Genomic DNA, 26,872 nt, shown 5'->3' with positions numbered 1-26,872 from the left:
GTTGTTACACCTCCCATCGGAGTAACATCGTGTCTATAGATTTCATTTAGGAAGGCACCCCGCACCTCATTGTTTCTACTGAGTGTCAAACTTTTGCAATATATATATATATATATATATATATATATATATAATTTATTTTGGGTTCAGGGTCTCCATTTTGACATATTCCACTCATATACTCAGGACTGACCCTACTTTGGCAGATCTAGTCGCACTATGTATTATTAATAGGGAAATGGCTGATTACGTTAAATATGCCACTATCCTTATATAAGAAATTAGACATGTTTTCATTCATACTGCGTTATCCATTTTTTAATGACATAATCTGCATATCCAGTGTGATGTATAATCTTTACTTCGGATTTCATATTATATACATTATATATATGTATATACTTGTATATGGAACCTGTTCATTTGTTTACTTCTGCTTCACACAGAACATGATGCGCGCCTATAATGGCATAATTAATAATGTTTGCTATATGCGCTGGATATGGTTGCTTAACAACTTTGAATCCAGTAGTTCCGGTTTTGGAATGTGAATGATGCAGCCCACGTGGTTGTTTAGGGTTGCCTAGCTACACAAGCTGAGGCTTGCGTTCCATTACAGAGGAAGTTTGGCGTTATGTCACTTCCGGTTACGCGTTGTGGTATGCGCTGGGTCTCCGGAGGCTCGCACTAACACACAGGCGAGCGCATTTGTTGTGAGTGATTGTATAGGAGTGAACGAGTGGCCAGGTATGTATATTAAGCAGAGATGGTTCTGTGTTTATGATGCTGCCCCACGAGGAAGGTGCTTGCGTGCACCAAAACGGCTGTCGGGCATTGACATTGGGTCTCTCACCCTGATCACTGTTCTTCACACGAAGTGATGAGTATTATATGCCTTTTAGCTGAGATGGAATTTTTTTCCTTTTGTCTAAGATGCACTTTATGTGATATTTGCACATCTGAAGCTTTGTGGAACGGATTATGGGATACATGGGCTGTGCTATATATAAAAGTTTTTGTTGCATTTACTATGGTGTGCTGATAGTCTTTAACCGGACTGCTGCTGCTATATATCTATCTATATCACATCAGAACTCAATGTCAGAATAAAGAGTGATTTATAATACTTGATTATTTTTATTGTACACTCCTATAGAATAGAATTGAACCTTTAGCAATGACTCATTACATTCCACTACTTATAATCTCTCCTCATAAAATATTGGACACTTCAATAGCAGCAATTTCCTCTTTAACCAGAAGTTATTGCTACATATATTTAGAGGTTACAATGTTGCAATAGCCAGCAGCAACAACAACCAGTCAGCTTACTACTGTTTCAAATTCTCTCAGAGTATGCAAATGCAGTATACTGTACAGTAGTTTAAAATTATGCTGAGATTGTGTATTACTTATATATTACACTCCTTAAGTCCTCTTAAGCAATGCAGCTGGAATTTCGAGGGAGGGAGGGAGGGAGATATATATATATATATATATACACACACACATATATACATACACACACACACAGTCAGGTCCATAAATATTGGTACATTGACAGAATTTTCAGAGTTTGGCCTCTATTCACCACCACAATGGTTTTGAAATGAAACAAACAAGATGTGCTTTAACTGCAGACTTTCAGATTTAATTTGAGGATAATTACATCCAAATCGGGTAAACGGTGTAGGAATTACAACAGTTTCAATATGTGCCTCCCACTTTTTAAGGGGCCAAAAGTAATGGGACTATCAACTCAAAAGCTATTTCATGGACAGGTGTGGGCTATTCCCTCGTTATTTCATTATCAATTAAGCAGGTAAAAGGTCTGGAGTTGATTCTAGGTGTGACATTTGCATTTGGAATCAGTTTCTGTCAACTCTCAATATGAGATCCAAAGAGCTGTCACTATCAGTGAAGCAAGCCATCATTAGGCTGTAAAATCAAACCAAACCCATCAGAGATAGCAAAAACATTAGGTGTGGCCAAATCAACTGTTTGGAACATTCTTAAAAAGAAAGAACGCACCGGAGAGCTCAGCAACACCAAAAGACCCAGAAGACCACAGAAAACAACTGTGGTGGATGACAGAAGAATTATTTCCCTGGTGAAGAAAAACCCCTTCACAACAGTTGGCCAAATCAAGAACACTGTCCAGGAGGTAGGTGTATATGTGTCAAAGTCAACAATCAAGAGAAGACTTCACAAGAGTGCATATAGAGGGTTCACCACAAGATGCAAACCATTGGTGAGCCACAAAAACAGGAAGACCAGATTAGAGTTTGCCAAACAACATCTAAAAAAGCCATTACAGTTCTGGAACAACATCCTATTGACAGATGAGACAAAGATCAACTTGTACCAGAGTGATGGGAAGAGAAGAGAAGGAAAGGAACTGCTCATGATCCAAAACATACCACCTCATCAGTGAAGCATGGTGGTGGTAGTGTCATGGCGTGGGCATGTATGGCTGCCAATGGAACTGGTTCCCTTGTATTTATTGATGATGTGACTGCTGACAAAAGCAGCAGAATGAATTCTGAAGTGTTTCGGGCAATATTATATGCTCATATTCAGTCAAATGCTCAAGAACTCATTGGACAGCGCTTCACAGTGCAGATGGACAATGACCCGAAGCATACTGCAAAAGCAACCAAAGAGTTTTTTAAGGCTAAAAAGTGGAATGTTATGCAATGGTCAAGTCAACCCCCTGACCTGAATCCGATTGAGCATGCATTTCACTTGATGAAGACAAAACTGAAGGGAAAATGCCCCAACAAGCAGGAACTGAAGACATTTGCAGTAGAGGCCTGGCAGAGCATCACCAGGGATGAAACCCAGCGTCTGGTGATGTCTATGTGTTCCAGACTTCAGGCTGTAATTGCCTGCAAAGGATTTGCAACAAAGTATTAAAAAGTGAAAGTTAGATTTAGAATTGTTTAGTTTGTCCCATTACTTTTGGCCCCTTAAAAAGTGGGAGGCACATATAGAAACCGTTGTAATTCCTACACCGTTCACCTGATTTGGATGTAATTACCCTCAAATTAAATCTGAAAGTCTGCAGTTAAAGCACATCTTGCTTGTTTCATTTCAAAACCATTGTGGTGGTGAATAGAGGCCAAAATATGAAAATTCTGTCAATGTCCCAATATTTATGGACCTGACTGTATATGTTTGAATATATTTGCAGAATTAATCTGGTTGATTCAAAGTTAATCAGTAGTCTGTATCTTACACAGTACACATAGATTCAGGTAAGATACTTTTGTATGATATTGAATCCTCACTCAGATAATGGTTGACGCCATTTCTTTTTGTCATATAACAAGCTGCACTATCCACACACACACACACAATCTCTCTCCCAGTGTCACCGTATAGTCAGTGACAGGAAACAGGTTTTTCTGTTAATGCTGTCAGTCTCCTGTGGGCCTATTGTCAACAGGTGCCTGGAGCTGCAGCTCCATCCACCCCATTGTTAACCCAGCACTACTTATCTCTGAGAAAATGGAGCAGGCATAGTTTCCCTGGTGATTTCAGTAGAGTGTATGTGAAACTTTCCAGAAACATAACACCTGCGCCATGTTCCCGGTAATATATGTGGCGCAGAGAGAGAGTGCCAAGTATTATGAATGGGTGCAGGGTGACCAGTGTAGGCCTCCCTCTACCCAGGGGCCCACGTGCACCACACTCCCTGCCCCTACTTTAGATACACCCAATGTGTAGTCTTTATTGTCACATTTTAAAAGATGTGGTACATTCTACAGATCCACAGGCAGTCTGGAAAACATGACCTGTTGGGTGTCCTTGAGGACCATTTTTGCCATCCCTAGAAAATTCTGTTTTGCATAATATTGCATCCTTAATTTGTCCTGGCTACTATCTCTTTCCCTTCTGGGTGATATTTATCTAATTAAAGTGAATATATTGCCATATTGTCTATATTTTCCAAAACTGCTACCCTGCCATGTCTATCTGCGTAAAGATACTAGAAACTATCAGGGATTTACACCAATCAACCAAAACATTAAAACCACTGACACATGAAGTGAATAACATTGATATCATTCTTGGATGAGATCTGTTGGAAGCAGGAAAAAGGGAAAGTATAAATTAAAACAAATTATGATGGGACCCACAAACAATGAAGTAGGACCCCAAATTTTTTAAATAATGGGTCCCTGGGACCCACATAATTTCCATCTAAACTCAACCACTGGCTATGATAGAGGTGTCAGAACGCAGTGCATCGCATATTGCTGCATATGGAGACCGATCATAACGCCCATGCTGACTCCTGACCACTGTGCCTACAAGACGATTGTTAGAATTTGACCATGGAGCTATGGAAGAAGATGCCTGGTCTGATGAATCACGTTTTATTTTGCATCATGGGGACAGCTGAATCAGTGTGCGTCATTTACCTGGGGAAGGGAATACCAGGATACACTAGGGAAGGAAGGCAAGCCGGCGGAGGCAGTGTAATGCTCTCTATACAATGTTCTGCTGGGAAACCTTAGGTCCAGGCATTCGTACCACCTACCGAAACATTGTTGCAGACAAAGTAAACCCCTTCATGGCAACAGTATTCCCTGATGGCAGTGGCCTCTTTCAGTAGGGTAATAAACTAGTGGTAATGTATTAAACTTACTTTATCATTTTCCAAGATTAACACATGATAACACTCTTCTTTCAACTAACGCATGTTAGAAAATGGTAAACGCAGGTAAAGAAAATTATACTTTATGCGTGTCACTGGCAACACTTCAGGCCCATTCTGGTCCGTTTCTTAATTAATTTGAGAAACAGGTGAGTCTAACTTTGAAATGTCACTGACTGGAGTAAAGGTATAATCATTATCAGCTGGGGGGCCTCTCCTCACAGTTCTGGAGCCATGGGCTTGATTTCAGTTTTTAAAGTCAATTCAACTCCTCTAATATCTACTGTAAAGTAGTCTTCCTACTCTCTACACCCCTAAGTGCATACATTTTCTATCCTCTTCTTACGTACCACCTCCTCACTTTATTAGCAGCCTTGGTTGTAGCTTCAAGAGCCCTGCTCCAAGCCTATCTATCATCACTACCTAGCCTACACAAACTGAAATTATACACATATTTTCCACCCTGGCCCTGTCTGCTATTGCCATAAAGATTTGCCACATACCTCCAACCCTTCCAATGTCACTATTCTAATTTCTCCTGGGGTCTAAGACTACATCTACCTACAACAACCCTGCATTCCTTCAAACTATCCCAACTCCTTCAATCTCCTTCCAGCTACTGAAACCTGGCACACTCCATCGGACGCTGCTTACCCAGGAATACTCTATGGAGATCTTGCTTTCATGCACGCTCTTTGACCAGGTGGCCAACAAGTTGGTGAAGAAAGCTTCATAATGTTCCCAGATATGACACTCCCTCCTTTCCTTTGAAGCTCATACTATACAGCTCCTCTCTCCACCGCTGTATTCCAGCCATTTACACCTCCTCACCATTTCCAAAAATTTTTTGCCACTTTGCTGCCTTTAAACACTTTACACTTACTTCCTCCCTTTGTCCCTTCCAGTCTACATCTCCCACCCTGTATGATGAGCACCCCCAGTTCCTCATGTTCTCCCATCTCTGCTCCATCACTCTAAACTTTGCGTTACCACAACTTAATGTCCTTATACCTCACCTGCACCTAAACCCATGTGCATGCAACATCTGAATTGTCCTTGGCCCGTTCTCTTCTACACATTACTTTTCACTCCTAATTCCACCCTGTCATAGCGCTGCAATCTCATTCTTTAACACTAAACTCACTACAACCCTAGACAAGGCCCATCGCTGATCTCACTAAGGAATAAAACTCCTCCTGTCTCTTCCATCCAATTCTAACCCACACCACTCCTTCATGGATAAACCAGCAGCCACTCCCAAGATTTGCCTATCCTGCTAGTCCAACCTCTCCACTAAGGTTCAATCGCTCTCTCAAAACCCACCTCGCTATAGCCTATCCTTCCCGTACCTGTTATTACTCCCTCTGCAGGATCACTCATTGATATGGGTCAGCATTGCCTTTTCCTTCTAGACTGTAAGCGCTCATGAACAAGGCCTTCTTCAACCTCCGTTTTACGTCTGCACATGTATGATTCCTCCCACGGTACATAGACATACTTATCGGTTCAATAGCACATGACAAATGTAGTGTGCGTTAAGGACTGTGATCGTAATCTTCATTTGGCAGGGACTGATGTGGATGACGACATACTCAGTGGACAGTATTATACAGGGTGTTTCACTCGTAGGAGGCCTGGAGCCAACACCCACCACAGACAATATACAAACAAGACTGTTGCAGCTACGGGAGTAGAGACATTGATAGGCGTGTGTTTAAATCCAACCCGGCTCCAGCATGTCCTGTCTGCTTAGCGCCAACTTCAAGTATATACTGCCACAATGTTAGCTTAACTTGTATAGTGGGGCTTGGGGCGTCCTAGTAGCATATAAATAAAGGATAATTAATGCAACTACTTGTAGCTACCATTGAGCAGACAAACTTTAGGCAGGTTAGACACGTACTATAAGATAATCTATAATGATAGATTATGTTAATTGCTTCGTATTAATGAGAAAATGTAAAAAAAAAAAAAAAAAAATATTAAAATGGAATTTTGACAATTAAAACAGGTTTCATATGCAGGTTTGAATGCTAGTGGTCTGTTAGGGCCATCAATGATCTTTACATTTTTATATAGTCTTATTTACACTCTGTAAGCAAAATTAAGCATCTGGAGACCACATTTACCATTGGACACAGAAGTATGGCTTGCAGAAAAAAATAAGTGAACACAAGCTTTTCTAACCAAACATTCCCCAATGAGCTCTAGTCAATTATAAAAATTGCTCAGAACTCCCTTACTGAAGTATAGCGAGACCCTAACCTCTTGTGTAGCCAGCCTTTTAGAGTACCAATTGATTTCGTCTAATGAGAAAACAAGTTGCAAGACCAGATAGGATACTGGTGAGAGGGAGCGCTTGCAATTTTATTTTTTACCAATAAATATTTATTCTACAGAATCCTCAGTCTTCTAATATAAAAAAATTCTTCACATGATATTTTACACTCGCTGCATAACAAAAGCCTCATTACAGCAATCTGGACTTTTACAGTAACAACCTGTATGTCATTCTGGATTATGTTCATAAAAAAGATTTCAACACTAGTTATACATTACATTTCTAGACCGGATCTGCCATGGCAGGGTACAGAATTGCATTTAAAATTTATATTATGCTAAAAAAAGGTGCCAATGTCACGCTGGTTTCTGCCATACAGACAGAAAAACATTACAGTACAAACCAACAGATGGCATAGCTCAGATTCTATAGCATATTGACTATGAAGTTTAAAAAGTAGCTTCACATGGACAGCACATGAAGTGCTGGGGAAATGGGACACCAGTAATGCAACCAAGGAATTTTGAGGAGATCTTGGTGGAACAGCCGGAGGCTTGGCTTAGAGATGCAGCTTCAACGTGCTAAAAATCTACAGCTCAAAAAGGAACTCACAGGATGTCCACCTTATTCAGCAGCAGTGACTAGTAGCTATGAATAGAGTGGGAAGCTTTCAGTTTTAGACATTACTGCCCTGTCCAATACATTTCCTTCTCCATTATATGCAAATTACATGACAAAAATAAAAATATTGTCCAGCATATGACACCTGCAAACAGATCGTTTCATTGTCATTGATACATAGCCATATACTTTCTGCTAATCATTATATGAAAGTGATCTATTGGGAAGTTGGATTTCCACCATTAACTACTCTGGAAGAACTGTATTTTTTGAGTACCGAGGGGAGAGATAGGATAATATAATTATTCCTATAATCCTGCTAGACACTTGGGAAGCACAGACTTGCCTCTATGTAAAACACAGAAGAATTAAATATAAAAATTGCCTGCATTTAAATTCAAGTGATCTGTGCATGTACTAATGGGAAGAACAGAGGGGAGGAGTTTTTAAAACCAAGTCAGTAAACAAGGAAAGGTGTAAAATCAAGGTTTCCATACGAGTCATTTTTTAAGCCATGGATGTGCTTCAATGGAAGACTTGCTTCGATCTCCATAGTCGTACAACAGTTCCTCCTCCTTTTCTATGTCCCTTGATGCGATCAATATTAGGTGAGGTACATCATTAATATTGTGGAGTTTTGTATGGCAGTTTCCAGCCTTGCTATGATTTATAAGCCTCCCAAGACGGTTGCTTTCTTTTGTGGCATCAACACTGAAAAACAGATAAGTTTTCAGTCATAAAAGAACAAACTAGTATATTAATACGCAGTTTGGCACATGGTCAATTATGCTAAAAACAGTGGTTCTCAACTTCAAGCTTCCCTAACAGGTCATGTTTTCTGGATGTGTTTCTGAACACAGGTGGGATAACTACTGAACCAGCAAAATAAATGAACACTCAACAACAAAGAAAAATATTGGGGCACACACATTAACAGCAAAAACATCCAAAATTATACTTCTATTATTACCTATTAAAACACTGAATTATAAAGCCCTCTGATATGGAATACTGTCATGTGAATCAAATTAGTGACTGTTAAACAAGTGTGACCAACCATACAGATTATTCAAATATCAATCAATACTTTGACCCATCAAAGTGGCCAAGATACAGATGCACATTGTGGAATGGGGATTAAACCTCAAATTTGTTTATCCCCTTTTTTTATATATTCCCATGTCTTGGGCAATATCTGTAGTATCTGCGATTGTGAAAAACCTGTTTTATTAGATTTATAGTTTAATCACATTAATTGTGATTGTTGCAATTAATAAACATAACAGTATATCTGCATCTTTGCCACTGTGAAGGGATCAAAGGATTAGTTATTTACATATCTGTATTGTCAGTCACACCAGTCTTGTCACTAATTTAATTCACACGTTATTTCATCACTTACAGTTTTATCATTCATAGGGCCCCATTTAACAAGCACTTGCTAATGGGGTCATGTCAGTCTTTCAATATTTAACAAACAGTAATCTAAGAATACAGCTTTTTGTCACTGTATCGCTCTCGCCATCTTCAGCGAAGCCTTCCAGGCACTGCCGGATCCCCGCTGGGTTTCTGTGTCATGCGCATGACACAGAAACCAGACTCTGAAAGAGAGAGGCTGCCAGCAACAGAGCTTAAGACGCCGCTGAGTAGGAATATCGTCGCTGGACCTCGCCGGAGAGATAAGTAATGAATACCATGGGTATATTCATTAGTATCATTGCGATACTAAATAAAATATGCCGCTTCATTGATAAATGGGACTCACAGTTTGTGTAAGTAGTAAAAGTTAATTTGTAGATTTGTTTTTGGCCATTAATGCATGTGCCCTAATAAAGAATACGCTCTTCCTTTGCGATACTAAGTACTTTTCTAGTAAACACCTCCCATTATATTCACTTATTGTAAACAAAACTTACAAGTTTGGGTGCAGCAAATTCTGATCTACATACAATGTGAACTCGTGTGGGGGTTTCCAGTAAACATGATCTGTTACAGGTGTACATGAGGACTAGAGCAGAGAACCCCTGTGCTAAACAACGGATTGTCAAAAGCACTTTAAATTTCTAGATATGCAGGGTTTATTGTCAGTGAATGTAATGGTTTAAATTTGAAATCCCAGAACCCTTTAGTGGCAGGATTTAGGAGGAAGCCAGTTATTCACTTTGGAAGCCACGAATACAAGGCGCATCTGTATCCATTCCCATTTGTCACCAAGAAACATAACATTTCTCCTACATCCTAAGGAGATTATTGTTTTATTGGAGTGTACATGGAAATAATTGTTGGGAGAAGAACTATCAAATTGTATTTAGAGAGCAGATTTTATCCACAAGATCTGCGATATTCAGACCATCTGCGATAAGCAGAGCACACAAAAGGTCCAACACTTCCCACAATGACATCACTGCAACGTAGCCGAGACAATGTGCCAATCCAAATGTAATGACTTGATCTCTTACTTGTACAGAGCAAGGTAAGGGACAGTCATTGATATTATCTAACAGCATGCTAAATTATTGGTATGGTGAAGGGCATGGTAAGGGCTATTTTCAATTCAAGAGGTGTTTTGTTACTGGCAAAACGCTGCATCTCCCATTAAAACATTTTGTTTAAAAAAAAAAAAAAAAAAAAAAAAAAAATTCTATCATTAATTCTACATATTTAGTAACATTTAAAGAAAAAAAAATAAAAATTGTGTTTTTAAAAGTAAAATTGCATCTGATCCTTGGTGCCCGTGTGTAGAATCGAATCACATTAAGCATTTTTCTTGCCTATGGCATGATAAATCTATAGCAGTGGTCGCCAACCTTAATTGAGGTGTGAGGTACTTTAGTAAAATGAAACCTCCTGAAAAGCTACTAAAATTGTAGAAAAAAAATCTGGCTAATAACCGAACAATTGAATGTCATTTAGGGAAAATTAAAAAAAAATATATGTTTCATTGAAAACAATAATGCATTTAATTATTACAGTAATATTGTTGTAGTTTGTAAATAAAATGTAAGCATAGGCACATTTCACTGTTAATTAACGACTCCAAGGAGGTACGTGTAAGTAGAGGAGCAAAAGATATTGTATAGGCTGGACGAGAGTCACTTGCTCCGTCGTAGCATAGACGGAGTGGGTGGAACCACAGGGAAGCACAGCTGCGGCAATCATCGAACGTGTTTCCCTGTGGTTCCACCCATGGCATCAACACCACAGGGGATCACGTGTCAGTGGTCACTTCCTCCTAGTTTACTCGGCAGTACTGCAGCTAGACGAGCTACCAAAATTAAGACCGCGAGCTACTGGTAGCTCGCAAGCTACGGGTTGGAGACCACTGATCTATAGCATCAGTAAACAAGCGATCACTGGTTTTACACATAAATAGCCTGTGTCAAAACGCATGGGCATTTTCATACAGTCTGCTGCACATTAGTGTAAGATACATCTAACGAAACACTCACCAGTAGGTTTTGTTTAGAAACTGAAAGTAATACATGTAGCAGCCAATGGATGACTCCTTAGCATAAGATTCCTCTCGCTCTTTAGCAGCTGTGATCTCTAGAAGGTCTCCATGGTATTCTACTACAAACTCCCCACGCAGGAATTTCCGAGTTGCAAACACCCCTCTGCCTTTGAAATCAACTGAAGCAACCTGAGTGGAAAGGATAAGAAGTATCTAGTTAGTATACAATGAGATCATTTTGGGTACGCACTTTGCAGAGCTGATAAACGCACCGATCCACGGAGCGATTATAGGATCAGTGTGCACCCTGCACACATGAAGTTATTTTTTTTAGCACTCGGTGCTTACATCAAGGGGGATCTGTAAGTCGGGCATTGCAATTTTTAAGCAGGACTAAAAATCCCAACCTCCCAATCCGACCGTTGCAGGAGCGTTTGAAGCATTTTTTTGGCCAACGCCCTTGCATAGACATTTATGAAGTTATCAGGCTGGTCAGCCCAATAATTGCATAGTTATGTACCCAGCTTAACTAAAGAAACGTATTGCTGTATAACAATAAAAATAAACCACATTATATACAGTGCCAAGCACAAAACCTCAGCATCAGTTGTGCAAGACACGGCAAGTGTCAGCATGTCAGTGAAAGGATGTGGTTCTAAGCATGCAAGTAAATCTGTGCCCCAAAAGTTCCTGTCTGCCCTAGCCCAAACTACTATAGGATAGTCGCCTGTGCAGACATTTAACAAATACAGCAGATTTAAGTTAGTTGATTTGTACGTTGCCTCCTAACACTTGAACAGCCTGATTCATGCCCCCCCCCCATAACCCACCACCATCACTTTGTTTTCTTTCCCATCTTCACCAGGACCTTTATATCAACCATGCAGTCTGCGATTTACTCTGCCTTATGATACGGCACACATCAGCCATTTATATATAGTTTAGTTTTAATATAAAAAGTATTAAAGCATTTCACCAAATTACTAGGTACATTAAAACTAGTAAGGATTGTGAACATGGCTGGAGTCCATTTAAATCCCTTTATGTTTTCACAGAATACACACTATAACCAGTCCAGTTAGCTTAGTAGAGACTGGACTGCCAGGGCTGGTTTCATCACAAAAACACAATCCGTTACTAGTCAAGACCAAAAAAAACAAACTACCTTCAATCCCTCTTCTTTGCCACTTTTTATGAGATAATCTATCCTCTGCTTTTCTTCAGACTGAAAAAGTAATAGAGAAGTGATCAGCACATTTACGCTTAAGCATGTATGTTTTTATGAATATGTCACCATCACTGGGTACCTCCAGATCCTTTTTGCATTTTCTACAGCTTCGTCTAACAGGAAAATAATCTGTAACCTTTCTGTTAGGAGATTTTGTGCCTTGTACTCTGTGGAAAATAAGTAACACATTCTATAATGGTTATACATTAAAAAAGTATGAGACACTAGATTTAGGAGCTACAATTGTATTTCCATAACGAACTCACAAGGGCAAGAGAAGGCGAAACAAACCAAGGATCACTGACTAGTGGAAGCAGCCATGAGAGCGGAGCCAACAACAATAATGCAGTCTACTAGCAACCAGTGCATTAATTGAGACACACCCAGTAGAGCCTATAAATGGAGTACAGCTCGCAAAGGTGAGGTATAGAAGAAATCAGCCTGGGAGATCATAGCAGTCTTAAGAGTCTATGTACTTAGCCTTGGGGTGGGATACATGGCGCATTGCATTCAGGATGCGATGAATCCCCTTAATTACACCGGTATGCATGAAGGAAAACACAAAGGACCGTTCTCTTGGTAAAAGCGGTCCTTTGCGAATGAGGGACTTCCGGTTCTACGACCCAGAAGTTCCTCTGGCATCCTTCTACGCATGTGCAGAAGGAAGTGTGCTGCGGGGTTGGCTGGAAGGGATCAGATTAGATCTTTTCCAGTGGGGCAGATGCAAAGAAAAGACAAAAGGCTTCTATTAGGCAACGCATCAAAGTCCCAGAACGTACTTGGTGAGAAATACAGTGGACAGAGGATAAAGTACTAAGCAATCAGCTTCTGTCCTTTTTCAAACACAGCCTAGAAGTGATAGTTAGACGTTGATTGGTTGGTACTCTCGAAGACTTAGTACATAGACCCCTTTGCCAAGTTCAGCAGTAACATACAGAGTGCAGAAAATGTAGAGGTTCTTCCTGGACAGAACAAAGGGATAACCCTAGATAGGTGCATGGGGCACAATGATTTCAGTAATGAAATAGTGGTGATTGACAGGTTCACATTACTGGCTCAAAATAACAGCTAGTAAAAATTTTATTGAAAAGTAAAAAGAATTAGAGATGTGTAGTTCATTTCTCCAGAAATCAGAATTCACCCATATTTCGTGAATCCGGACAGATCAGGAGATGAGAACCGTGACTCTGAGGAGTTTTGGACAGATGTGAATCACGGTTCTGATATTTCCGTGTCAATCCGGAGCCAAAACCAAAAAAAAAAAAAAACAGGGGTCTAATTAGAATAGCACTTTTGTATTTAAGGCATAGCTGGTAGAACAAATCATGGACTGTGACTAAATCCCCATTTACCTTATAAGCAAGTTTATATTTGTAACCAGACAACCATCGTATGAAAACATTCCATACTCACTTCCTTCGGTGACGTTTTGTTTTCCCCACCTTCTGAGGCTCTGGCTTCCTGCCAGCAGGTGGCAACTTCTCCTCTTTGACTGTCCCTGCGGGTTTCTGGTTAGGGCCGGTTTCTGTGAAATTAACCCAAATGTCAGCCATAAAGTCACAAGAAAAACAACCAAAGGATTTAGAAGTAATAACTTATACAGCAAACAGCACACGGCATCACTGTATCCAAAGCCCCTTCAAACAAATGATAACTCCATGTTTTATTTAGTTTTAACAACGTAGTCATAACCAGAGGAGCCAGCCCTACTGGTGCAAGTATTTGGTGAAAGTTAAAACTGCAGAAATACTTAATTTTTGAGAGTATGGTCAACAAAATACACCCATTATTAGAACATTTAGCGTTCCTGCTAGGCTGTTTCAGCAGGGCGCAGCACCCTGCCGGATTTCAAAAGGGCAGAACGCACCCTGCTAAAACATGCCTGGTGCCATCCCCACCCGTGGACTGCAGTGGCCCGTGGGTGGGAAAAATTGCGGTGCAGCGATCACTGCCGGTGAATAGATTGTCTATTCACAGAGAGGGCAGGACCTAGAGGGAACACTAAACATTGGTCTCATAATATGTGTTAAAGAAGGAGCAATAAATAAAAGAAAAGTGGAAATATTATTTAATTACTGTCCATGATATAAATAGGTTAATGTTTTAACTTCCACTAAGTTGTTCTGCTTGTGATTGCAGTGTTCATTCTAGGGTGGGCAGGGCACCACTCTGCATGTGGTGAAGGCGCACACCCGGGAACAGGGGGGTGGTCACTAGAAAAGGGGGTATGTCCTTGAGACGTGCATGTGTTTCATCACTGTAGGGGGTGTGCCAAGCACTCAAATGCAGGACTGCCCCCAAGCCCTCCCCGCAGAGTGAATAGGTGCCATGCGCATCTATTCACTCACCGGTGATTGTTTCACCGGAACTTCCCCCCGCGGGTGGGACGGCTGTTTCAGCGGGGCACAACCATAGGGGCAGGGCGTATTTTAGCGACCTCATATCGGGCAGGGTGTGGCGACCCGCTGTAACAGCCTAGCGGGAACACTAACGGCAAGTTAGTCTAAAACACTGGTTGCAACCAGTGTATTAAAGCCATTGTGGAATACCCCAATATCTCCAGTGTGTCCCCCCCCCCCAAAAAAAAAAAATCACATAAATGAGAATCTGTACCGCCCTCCAGAACTACCAATCCAAATAAATCTTACAGACAGATCCACACTAAATAGATCCACCCGATTAGAGCCTTTCCCATCGAACATTATGAGAACATGTACATATACAGGGCGGGATGCTTCAAGCATCGCATTTTGGATGCAATGAATTCCTCCAATGAACATATACATATTGGCATTTATTTTAATTTTATTGAAACAAGCATTATAAAAAAAGTACAATAAAATGTATAGACGGAATAGTATTTGAAGTAAAAAAAAATTGGATGGCACAATGTTACTTATTCTTCATGTAGAAATCAAAGAGATAAGGGAAGAGAATATCATATACCATAACTTGATAATAAGTACACAAAGGTGATACAAAGTGGGCAAAAGAAAAAAAAAAAAAAAAAAGAATGTAGGCAGCAACGTTGAAAACAGTAATTAGCGGTAATGCCAATAGGCAGAGCTGTAGTGAGAACTGGGAAGTATGATGTACATGTAAATAAAAGCCCTGACACTCATCCTTTGGCCAAAACAATGGGAAGGTCACATAGCAGCATTTATTAACGCCATAAGCAAGTAGATTTAAGCAAAGGACAGCTCTCCCAATAACAGCTGTCCTTTGCGGTGTGGGGACTTCCAGGTTTATGGCCCAGGTGTAGTTATGCGCAGCCATCTGCCAGCGTAAGCTGCGGGGGGGCTCTGGGAGGGTTCAGATCTAATCCCTTCTGGGGAAGTCTACGAAAAGAAGCCCATATTAGGCAACACCATCTATAGACGACGTTGCCCATCGGGTCCAAGCCCTGAGAAGTTTCGTTTTCCAGAGCTTGGTGCATATTGGGGATACAGTCAAACCTCAGAAAAAAATGCGGTCAAACCTCGGAAAATGCAGTTAAGTATAGTGCATCCTGTTCACAGTCTATTCACAGGTTTAATTTATGCAAAACTTGTAGTGAACCGTTCATTATTCATAAAACATCAGATACTCACCACTACGAAAAAGGTTACCAACAGAAGTAGGGATAAGTGCAGATGAAAGAACATAAAATGAATGTACATCTGACATTTACTATAAAAGAAAGGACTGTGCTATAGGTTATGTACATGAATCACTGGGCACTTACCCTCTGTTTTTCTATGAGCATCGGAAGAGGTTTTCCCCAGGCATTTGCCCTCATGGTGTTGAGTGGAGTTTTCTTCTTGAAGAGGAGGGCGTGCACAGGGCAGTTTAGTAGGACTCATAAAAGAGTTGATTTTTGGCTGAGACAGATCCTGCAGATAAAGCAAAATGATGGTTTTAAAAATAAATGAATGCTAATAATGATCTATAAAACAACCCGAGATTATACAGTGCCAGTCTTTATTCATTTTATAGCCCTGCCTAACCTCTAGTACAGTGTTGGCTAACCTTGACACTCCAGCTGTTGTGGAACTATATATCCCAGCATGCCCTGCCAAAGTTTTAGCATGCCCTAATGGCAAAACTGTAGCAGTGCATGCTGGGTTATGTAGTTCCATAACAGCTGGAGTGTCAAGGTTAGCCAACACTGCTCTAGTACTTGATACTTTTGTAGCAATCTACCTTTACTGCACAGCAGGTTTACAGCCAAAATATGGGATATAAATATGTATGTGGTCATGCTGCTGTACAGATCATATGGAGGCCAATTCCATTCAGCAATTAAAAGGTGTAATTTGTAATCACCCTTAAGCAGTGCACCCATTATGTCTCAAAGATAATGGGATAACCTTAATGTTCTGAAACATCTTTCCTACTGGCTAATGTTACGGTCCAGTGATGACTATACTAGTGAATGCAGCGTCAGGAATGTTAAAATGCAACAATCTAATATAAAAAGATTGTTCTAATTGGTTATCAAGTAAAGAAAAAAATACACAGCTCAAAATCATTAGACATGCTCTAAAACAAAGTCAGCTGGAAAGACTGATTCTTATGGACATCAATCACAAGAGGGGTTAACCAGAAAGATATTATATGACAAAGCACATGTAGGAGGGTGAGAAACAAAAAAGGTCAAGATCTGAACTTTCTCCCTTTGCTAAACAGAATAAGTAAGACACCGACCCCGTTCATTTTCGGGTTGTTCTCATTGGTTCCACCGTTTCGACAGGTTTCCGGTGCGTCCCCACTTCTTCCGTCGCTAGGCTTGGACATTTTCTTCCCTAAGAGACAGACAGGGTGGGTTTGTTGGTGTAATAGGGAAGATCAGCAAATTGTCACAGGGCCGGGCGCCGCCATCTTTAAAGGGACTGGGAGGAGGAGAGCGACGGCTCACAGCAGACACGGCTGTAACCCCAGCCCCCAGCCATTCCGAGGGCTGGTCTTGTCAGTGACTGACACACACACTGCTGCTCTGTCAGCCGGTGCATACACAGCCGTTATTGCTGCTCTGTCAGCCGGTGCATACAGCAGTTATTGCGGCTACAGATATGTCACAGAATGCATCAGAGAAAACTTACATAGCTTAGAACGGAATAAGCGTTCTACAGTCAGGAAACTACGGAACTGGAGTTTCTCGGAAGAGAGTTGTTTGGGGTTTGCTTTGTAAAACGTTTAATGCGACAAACATCTTGCAATTAAACCAAAACGATTAGAACTGCTGTAATCCGAGGGAATACATTACAGAGAGCCTGAATCAGTCTGAGCAGAAGAAACATTGCACTGTGCATGTTCCGTAATGAACATGAAAATGACCAGAACGACATTGTATTTAAATAAAGCTATATACTTTTATAATGTTATATGCTTTTATAATGTTATGCGCTTTTATAATGTTTGGAATTTGAGATATTTAGCGAATTAAATGATCCTCCTGCCTCCATTTTTTTGTATCCAGAGTATTTAACATCTATGGGGAAGGGGGGTATCAAAGTTTGGAAAGAGTCAGAGGGAGAGATATATGAAGGGGAGCGATTGGCGCCACTATGCCTAGATAGGGCGCTGATCTGGCATGGCAATTGCAGCCATCAATTGACTAGGGATGGCCATCGGAGGGGTGTCCATCGGTGGTAAAACCCATCTGTGGTGAACCATCGATGACTTGCACCCCTCAACGGCCACCACTGCCGTGGGGAACGGCGGGCCATGGGCCAATAAAAAAAACCGGCGGAGGGGCTAAGCTCCGTCCCATCCAGAAAAAAATTAAAATTGGCTCCCACACATCCGTCGATGACAGAACTATTGGCTCTCAATGGTAAAAGTATTCGACATCAGCCATAAACCATCAATTTCTAATCATCAATGGTTAATGGCCATCCCCAATTTTAACAGCTGCAGTAGTCATGGCTGCACCACACAGCAATGTACCTATGTACCAAAAATAGAGTGTTTTTGTTTTGTTTTTTAAACTGGGCATTTCTGACCGACACATGCTCAGATTCACGGCAGGTGCCGGTCAGATGCCTTAAGAGGGAGAGTGCAATTCGCTGGAGAGGCGAGTTAACACTCTCCTCCTTCGGCAAAAGTTTTTCTTAATATATGTGGCCGGTGTCTGGACCTACTTCGTCTAAATCAGTGTTGGCTAACCTTGACACTCTAGCTGTTATGGAACTACATAACCCAGCATGCACTGCTACAGTTTTGCTATTAGGGCATGCTAAAACTGTGGCAGGGCATGCTGGGATATATAGTTCCACAACAGCTGGAGTGTCAAGGTTAGCCAACACTGGTCTAAATCATGTGCGAAGTATGTCCAGACATCTCCCCCAAAGTACATTCCAATTAGCTCCTAACGGTCATTGTACAGGCTGTGTTTGAAAACTGTCAGGAGCTGATTGGTTGGTACTTTATTGCTCTTCAAGCTTTGATACATCTGCCCAATGTATTCCTTAACTAATAATCACAGAACTGCCACAATTATTAAGTATCCATATTGCAGGGGTTATTTTAATTTTTAATGAAGTATCACCGCTATGTACAATGGGTGAACTCGCAGGGACAGCGGGTGCGGTAACCGCTGTCCCTGCGAGTTATATCCATGGCAAATTGTAGAAGTCTTTCATGTTTATGAAAGACTTCTCCTGTTGAAGGTGACACTGTGCACGTGCACAGTGTCAGTTTCCACAGCCGGCTGGAGGGAGATCGGAAGTTCTCTTCTGCTACTAAGGGCCATATTCAATTAGAGGCGAACAGTCCGAGCTCTGACTTTCTGCCATCGGAGGTTTCTGCAGGGATAAATTATCGGGCGCGCGCCCGCTTATCTCCGTATTCAATTTGGATCCGGCGAAAACGGGACCCGGCGCAAAGGTAAGTATGGAAAATTCCTATCAATTTTCAGAAAATCATCCTGGCACCCTCCTAAAGATGGTCCGACATGGGGGATCACTATGGGTATCCCCAATTTGGCCTGCTGAAGGTAATTGGGGTTTATAAATAGCCGCGGCTGGTGCATAAATGCGCCTGTGAAGAATAGCACCTGCCGCAACCACCCGCATTCTAGAAAACACCTGCGCATACATGGGGACCCCTCCTGAGGATATTTCGCTACTTTATAAGTTTGTTGCCCAACAATTTTTTATTTTACCCCTAAAATTAATGTACATTTTTTAGGGTGTCCTGAGGTTTTTTTTTTGACACAGATTACATTAAGGGGGCATTCTCAAAGCTGCAGGCTTTTTTTTTTCCTGCACCCCAATTCTGCACTTTTTTTCGCCACCAAAATAGTGGTGAAAACTTATCCCTGCTTTTTTTAACGAAGACTTTTCGCACCTGCCAAAGGTCTTTGTAATTGAATATGAGGTTAAGTGAAACAGGTGAAAATTACCGCCGATAACCCGTTTTCACAGGGTAATTGAATATGGCCCTAAGCCTCCATAGGCTTAAAGCAGTTTACACCATCTGAAGATTATGTAAAATTACCATGGTCAAATTCCAAAAAGCTTTGCTATTTGAAGTTTGGTACAAATGGTCAGATTGTAGTCCCAATAGATAATAATGGGGATTGTGAGCTGCAGTGCTGATTATCACTTTCCCGGAGATTTCTATGAAATCCCCTGCATTGTGCCATTAGTACATAGCTACAATATACATAAAATTATGTAGAAACTGCACTTTATACATAATTTTATATAAAAAAACAGCTTGATACATAAGCCCCCAACTCATTTCACCAAGCTTCCCCATCAACCATTTGTATTTCAGTATAAGTATTCTATCCTGACCCCAAACTGAAAAGATCTAGCGGCCGGTGCCCTAGTCTTCATACATAATACCAGAGGTGGATGAGTAGTTTAAATCAATTTAATTAGCCACAAGAAAATCAAGTTGGTGGCATGTCAACTCGCCCCCTGGTGTAAACTTACGGGGCAAAACTCCAAAAAGCTTTGCTTTTCAGAGGTTGGTACATAGGGGTCAGATTGTAGTCCCCATTGATAATAATGGGGACTGCTATCTGCAGTGCCAATTAGCTTTCTGCAGGAGATTTTTGTGAAATCTCCTGCATTAGGCTATTAGTACATAGCATCAATTCATCATTTTTGTGAGACAAAAAAAAAACCACTTGATAAATACCCTACTATGGGAGATATTCCTCGAGCTGGTTTTTCATAAAATTATGTAAAAACCTGTTCTATGTATCAGCAACCTAATGCAGGAGGTCTCCTGCAAAAGGAGAACTGCCGCTGCAGATCGAGGTCCCCTATGAAGGCATTTTCGGAGGAGAGGGATCGCTGCAGCCTCCGTCTGGTGCCGAGGATTTTTACAGGCAGATACTGCACATGTGCAATGTCAGTCAATGTGCCAGAAAGTATTTCACAGGGACAGTGCTTTATCAAAAGCACATTTCCTGTATACATTGTTACTACATAGTGGGGATAATTATGTATAAAATGAATATTCCCGCTGCAGTATACACTGAAAAAAAAAGACACATTTTTCCGTGATTTTAATACTTATGACCCTATAACTTAATTCAAAATTAAAATCTATGTCATAGCTTTAATGTGAACAACATAGTAAGAATGCTACAGCCAAGAGCCAGAAGGTGGCAAAATTATACAGGGGTCTATTCATGAAGCAGAGAAGAGCCCTATGGCTGCTTTACCAGATCCAAGAAGTAAGTGTGCGAGGTAAATACGGTATGAAGATTAATCCAGAATCCTCCTCCACCTTCCTGACACGTCCCTCTGTCCTGGATACAGCTGTCTAGTGCCTCCACTCCTGCTCAGGGTGCCTCCTCTCCTGCCTGGGCAGGAGAGGCGGCACTAGACAGCTGTATCCAGGAAGGTGGAGGAGGATTCCGGATTAATCTTCATACCGTAAACCAGCCATCTGACTATTTATTTATCTAAGGATAAATTGCTGCTATTATGAATATTTATGTTTTATACATTCATATCATTATGAAACCATTTGCTGCTATTTGAATGTCAAAGTTGTGGAATACAAATCATCTTTTATTATTGTTTTTTGAACGTCATTAAATTTATGCATGTTGCCTTTTGCAATTGTATATGGTGTCATATTGTCACAATAAGGATACACTGAAATTAGGGTAGCGCTTAAGATTGGATACACGTAGTTCTTATCAATTGTTTCAGGTGTGGGTACACCTTTTTCTAATCTTGGGCTGCTCTCCCGAATTACGTTTGCAGCGCTTCCAGGTCACATACATTTTTTTTTTTTTGCAGAGAAGAGTCCTGTTTAGTTGAAATTAGGGCTCTTCTCTAGTTTACCGTGGAGAAGTGTATTACTTCTCCAACGGCACCCCCGCACCATGCCTGCATCGTATAACCATACTATTGTATGGAGAGTGCGATTCATGAAGGAACGGAAAGTTCAGCTTTCCCTTCCTCTCCTGCGGTACAGATTAGCCATTTGAGGATGGTGTAATCTGTACCAAAAGACGAACAGAGTAGGGAATTAGCATACTTCCCTACTGTGCTGGCTCCGCCCCCTTTTCCCATCGTTCATTGCAGCAGGCCTGACATGACCTGTTGCTCTCGGACGCCGGGGCATGGGCTGTGAGAAGCGGGCATATCGGGCTCCAGATATGAGTTCTCCCTGCGTAAAGGGATCGCGGAGGGGCCAGATACCACCTGAAGATGCCAGACAGGCAAGTGTACATGAATGGCATATATATATATATATATATATACATACACACACACACACAAAACAACAGCGGCACTCTCAGGACTTTGAAAAAAAGACTCACATATATATATATATATATATATATATATATATATATATATATATATATATATATATTCGATGAGATGCGATAGTGATCTTTTAGTAGCCACTTCATGTTGTACATGAATAGACCCCATAATATGCAAAGAACATTTTTGTTCCCAATCAATCAATCCTGAGCGAGATGTTTAGCTGCCTATACAAATAATATACAGGAAGAGAAACATTCCTCAGTTATGGTTTCAGTGACCATATACAGCCATACGCGATGCAGTTAACCTGGCGGACGAGATGCTGGCGGTCAATATACAAACGCCGTCTTCCTGGCAAAAAAACGACAGCTGGCATCCCGATCGTAAAATACCGGAGGCAGGTAAGTATGAGCTGTGGCAGGGTTGGGGAAGGGGTTAGGTACATCCTGGGGCGGAGATTTAGGGTTAGCCATCCCCCATGGAGGGTAAGGGGGGGGGGGGGGGAGCTGGGGAGCGGGGTCCCATAGTTCCGAAGACCGGGCGCCGGGGACGGAAAGCAGCAGGCACTGGAATGGGGTTTAAGGTGTGTGTTTACTACAGGGGACACTACTGGGGCATCATATGGGGGCACTAATTACTGGGGGAACTGCAGGGAGCATTACTACTGAGGGCACTACAAGGGCATTACTACTGGGGGCACTGCAGGGGGGAATCATCCCTTTAATTCAGGTCATGTGAATATTATTAGGGCACTGTGTATGTGTCTGAGCAGGGCAGAGAGTTTGGGAGAAAACAGGGGCGGCATTGTGAACCTTTGCCTAGGGCGCCCTGACACCTTGCCCCGGCCCTGAGCAGTGGTAGGCTGCTGGCAACAGAGTAGGTCGCCACCACCAGGGAGGTAACATGTTAAATATAGGTGGCATATTTGTTAGTATCACTGTGATACTAGACAAATTATGCTGCCGGCAATAAGGATCATTGTATGGATACCTTCATATTCAGATATCTAGTAACTTCCCTGCTTGTTTATTAGACAGGATACAATTAACACTGTAGGAATTTAAAATGCAAAAGTTAAAACTACAACTTGGTTAAAGTAGACAATGCACCGCTACTTACAAACACACACATTGTTTTAACATAGTTTGGGAATCTCTTCGCTATTGCAGAAATTACTCAAAAAGTGCACGAATTGTTCAATTTCCCGAACACACGATGATTATTGAAAACAAAGATCACAATAAAAATGATGATTCCCGATAATAACCTAGCACCAGTAAATCAGCGCCTAACACCTATCTTATCACAGTGATGCTAACGCTGCAACATCCACATTACCTCTAGCCATGGTGTCTCCGAAGCAGATTGGGGAAGCTCGGCAGAGAATTAGCGTATAAGCAGCAGAGTAATCGCAATCAGAAGAGAAATCGCTGCATAATCCGGCTCACATTCTCCGCCGTACCATTAACACAAGTTTAAATCACCGGGTACGCTCGGCTTTCCACATGGACGCCCTGCTGCACATATCCCCGCCCACGTCTTTGCTGATTGCTCGAACCGCTGTCTATTAACAAAATCTGACCTTTCTATTGGTCCGAAAATGACGCCTCTTTTTTTACTCCCACTGTTTTGTCCCGCCCATTACACACAGACTGAATTTTTAAATTACCCGTTACAGATGTTTGATTGGCTGCAGGAAAAAAAGCATCTGAAACCTAATTGGCAGAAAAAGTAACGCTCATGATCCGGGTAACACTTGATATACTATGTCTATGGGCTGTTGTGAATACACGGCCAGCTGTGCACTGCCGTGTTTTTATGACATATTTCTTTGTGCACATATTTTCCAAGTTTTAAGCTTAATTGACTGAGTTATTTAGTTTAAATGTGTATAATATATATTTTTAAAGCTCATGAATTTATTACTACTACAATGTGGACACCTAGGGGTTTTGTATCATTATTACCTCTCTTACATGTTTGTGCATATCTACATAAAATAACTGGAGCTATTTAGGTGGAAGGGGAGGGGGTTTCAATTAAACAGGTGATCCCATATGTTCTGCGGGCTATCGCTGCTAGTGCTACCAAACTGCTTATTTTTGCATAAAAAGCAGTGTTTTCTGTAGCAAAGAGTGCTTATCAGCCCATTGGGGCTGATTCAGAGGTGGACTGTTCCGATTTTCAAGCAGATGGGCAGTGTTTTGAGGATGACACATGCGTCGGAGATGCAGTGTCCATGTGCTTTGATACAGCTGCAATGTCGGTCGCAGTGTCCTGTTAGCTGCAGCCTGATTGAAAGGCTGTGTGTCAGCCCAATTTTCTGTATGTACGTAGCTAGTGGCTGCGTCATCAGATGCAGTTTCCCTGGCCCAGCAGTGTAGTTTTGCTGGAAATCCTGAGTAACGTGAGGGTATCAGATGTCCGATGGTCCGACCGATGTCTGCGCTGTGGATCCGATTCTGTGTCTTTAAATGCAGGCAGCCGCTCTGAGAAGCCGGCAGTGGATGTCTTTTAACAAAACACACCACCTGCGTCATTAGCATATGCATTCAGATCCGCTTCAACCGAAGATGCTGCACTGATCCACATAGCATCCACCTCTAAATCAGCCCCATTATGCAAGGCTCCTTAATTCTATGTGTATTCATTTGCATTCTAGCTGCCATTTTCAGCAAAAACATACCTATAGTACCAACATTCTCCGAAAATCAGGAGACGCAGGCAGCTTTGCAATTGCGATCTTTGTAATAATGCAAATGCAGCAGTGTATGACACCTCCTGCTGCGTTTGCGATCCCATCACTGTGACGGAGGTTGCAGGCTGGGATCACCACCGCGACCATCTGTGGTTGATGGTCCCGATGGTGGATAGCCAGCTGAATAAAGGCGAATATACACTACACGATTAAAATGAACGATAATGACATCGTTCAATCGTTCATTAATCATGCAGTGAATATGCCGGCAATGATCAGCGATGCATCTGTCATTGTGTGAACAAGCAGGCCAACCTGACGAGATCGTCAGGTTGTGTATGTTCGGGGATAAGGGAGGGTTCCTGCGCTCATTGTAGGAGCCGAAAGACAGAGCTTGTGAGTAAGCTTCCGCCCAGCTCTTGCAGTGGGCGCAGCAGCAGCAGCCAATGAGATTATATCTGACTCTCATTGGCTGCTGAAACACACATCGCCGCTTTGGTGGCGTTGTGTGTGTAAATGCACCAGCCTGAGCCCGGTTCCCACCCTCCGCCTGGAGCTATTGGGTAAGCGCTCAGGGGGAGCGAAGGGGCTTGGCTGTGCAGCACAGGAACGGTGCTGGGCGCAGGGAAGCCTAGCACCAGTCCTGTGTAAATGTGTAGCGTTGACCGCAATCACTGCGGTCGGCACTACACTGGCTAACAAGGACGGGCACGTACCCGGCAGCCCTGCCCTAGTTACGCCACTTCCTGCACTGAACAATATATCAGTGTGGGCACATTAACCACTGCACAGTATAATGAACGATTACGATGTTGTAATCGTACAGTCGTTCTACACGCGTGTAGTGGATACGCACCTTAAGCCTCAGCTTACTCAGGCTGGCCAGCTTGCGAGCCCAGCAGACTGCGTACGTCCACGCAGTCCCTGGGCTGGCCACTCCCGGAAAATGGAGCAGACACACCCCGTTTCCGAGAAACGCCGGCCGTCCTCGTCCCCGACCCTTAAATTCCTCTGCCTGTCAATCAGACAAAGGCATTCAAGGGCTTGCGTGCGTCTTAGCAGGACCCATTCTGCACACTCGCAGAATGGGTCCTGCGCTTGTGCAGATTCCCGATAATCGTGAATCTGCGTTCAACAGTGCTCTTGCGTGCACTGCTGAATCAGGCCCAGAGTAAGAAGGAGCAACTGTACATCTTGGTAAAACCATGATGCACTGCAGGTGGGGTAGATGTAAAATTTGCAAAGAGAATAAAGCTAGATACACAATATACAATAATTGAGCCGATTTTCCAAAAATCGGGTGATCGGCCTGATTTATTGTATAGTGTGTGAGAGCGATCGTTTTATTGTTTCGCCAATAAAACGGTTAAAAACATCCACAACGCATTCTTTCGATTATCTGATCGATCGGCCAAGAATGAATATCTCGGCCTCAATTTCCCGATGTCGAGCAGTGTGTGTGCATTTTCAATAATCTGTTCATATTTCCTATATTTTCCTGTCACTATGTCATCATTCTTGTGGGCGTACATATGCAAATTGAGGCCCTGATTCAGACCCACTCGCGAGCGGCTGTTCGATGTTCTGCACTGAGCATGCGCACGACGGAGGGAGCTTCGTCGTGCGCATGTGCCAGACGCGACGAGCGAAGGACTTTCCTTCGCTCGTTGTGTCTGATCAAAGGGGGCGTGCTGTCGATGTTGATTGACAGCACGCCCCCTTTGGTGGGCGTGCCGGGGGCGTGCCTCCCTGACGGGGGCGTTCCTAAGGGAACGCCTCCCGTCAGAAGCCGGCCCACTGACATCACTAGTGATGTCAATGGGAGTGATTTTGGCTCTGATAGAGCCAAAATCACTCCGGGCCTTGCGGTTGAAAACCTCAACCGCAGGCTCCGGCTCGCAGTTTCGATGGTCACGATGGTCAAGACCATCGCGGCCATCAAACTGCACGCTCGTATAGGCTGTGGGTGGTGACCCACAGCTATACGAGCGTCCAGGAGGACGCTCCATAGTTATGGAGGCCGGCCCTCATTCAGAGCGTGCGCTCTGCTCAGAGCGTACGGCTCTGAATGAGGGCCTGAGTGTGCTGGAAAATCGGTAGCTTATAATAAAAAATTGCATAAAGTGTAGCACAGATATTGGCAGGGCAGGGCGGCAGGGGCGGTCGTCCCTGGGCCCCCACACTCACTCAGTGCTGCTGCAT

At 42.3% G+C, this 26,872-nt stretch overlaps 1 protein-coding gene across 1 annotated transcript; it reads right to left on the bottom strand.

Annotated features, from left to right (window-relative positions):
* Positions 1–6,998: 6,998 nt before the first annotated feature.
* Positions 6,999–23,503, bottom strand: KMT5A (lysine methyltransferase 5A). The gene is made up of 8 exons (XM_088449056.1): positions 23,311–23,503; positions 16,931–17,028; positions 15,969–16,116; positions 13,658–13,769; positions 12,324–12,411; positions 12,182–12,241; positions 11,015–11,205; positions 6,999–8,276 (listed from the first exon to the last, which is right to left on the bottom strand). Exons 1-8 carry the CDS (start codon positions 23,318–23,320, stop codon positions 8,066–8,068), a joined length of 918 nt encoding a protein of 305 aa, XP_088305182.1. The 5' UTR covers positions 23,321–23,503; the 3' UTR covers positions 6,999–8,065.
* Positions 23,504–26,872: the final 3,369 nt, after the last annotated feature.

Source organism: Taudactylus pleione, unplaced genomic scaffold (assembly GCF_031769625.1).
Source record: "Taudactylus pleione unplaced genomic scaffold, aTauple2 ptg000479l, whole genome shotgun sequence".
Lineage (NCBI taxonomy): Eukaryota > Metazoa > Chordata > Amphibia > Anura > Myobatrachidae > Taudactylus > Taudactylus pleione.
The sequence above is the reverse complement of the archived record's forward strand: the minus strand, read 5'-3'. Positions and strand labels throughout refer to the sequence as shown.

Bases quoted from the DNA above. Each gene is read 5' to 3' on its own strand.
- KMT5A (XM_088449056.1), bottom strand. The intron at 12,242-12,323 runs GTACCCAGTGAT...TTACTTTTTCAG, and splicing joins AATGCAAAAAGGATCTGGAG to TCTGAAGAAAAGCAGAGGAT. The intron at 11,206-12,181 runs GTAGTTTGTTTT...CTTTCCACTCAG, and splicing joins GCAAAGAAGAGGGATTGAAG to GTTGCTTCAGTTGATTTCAA.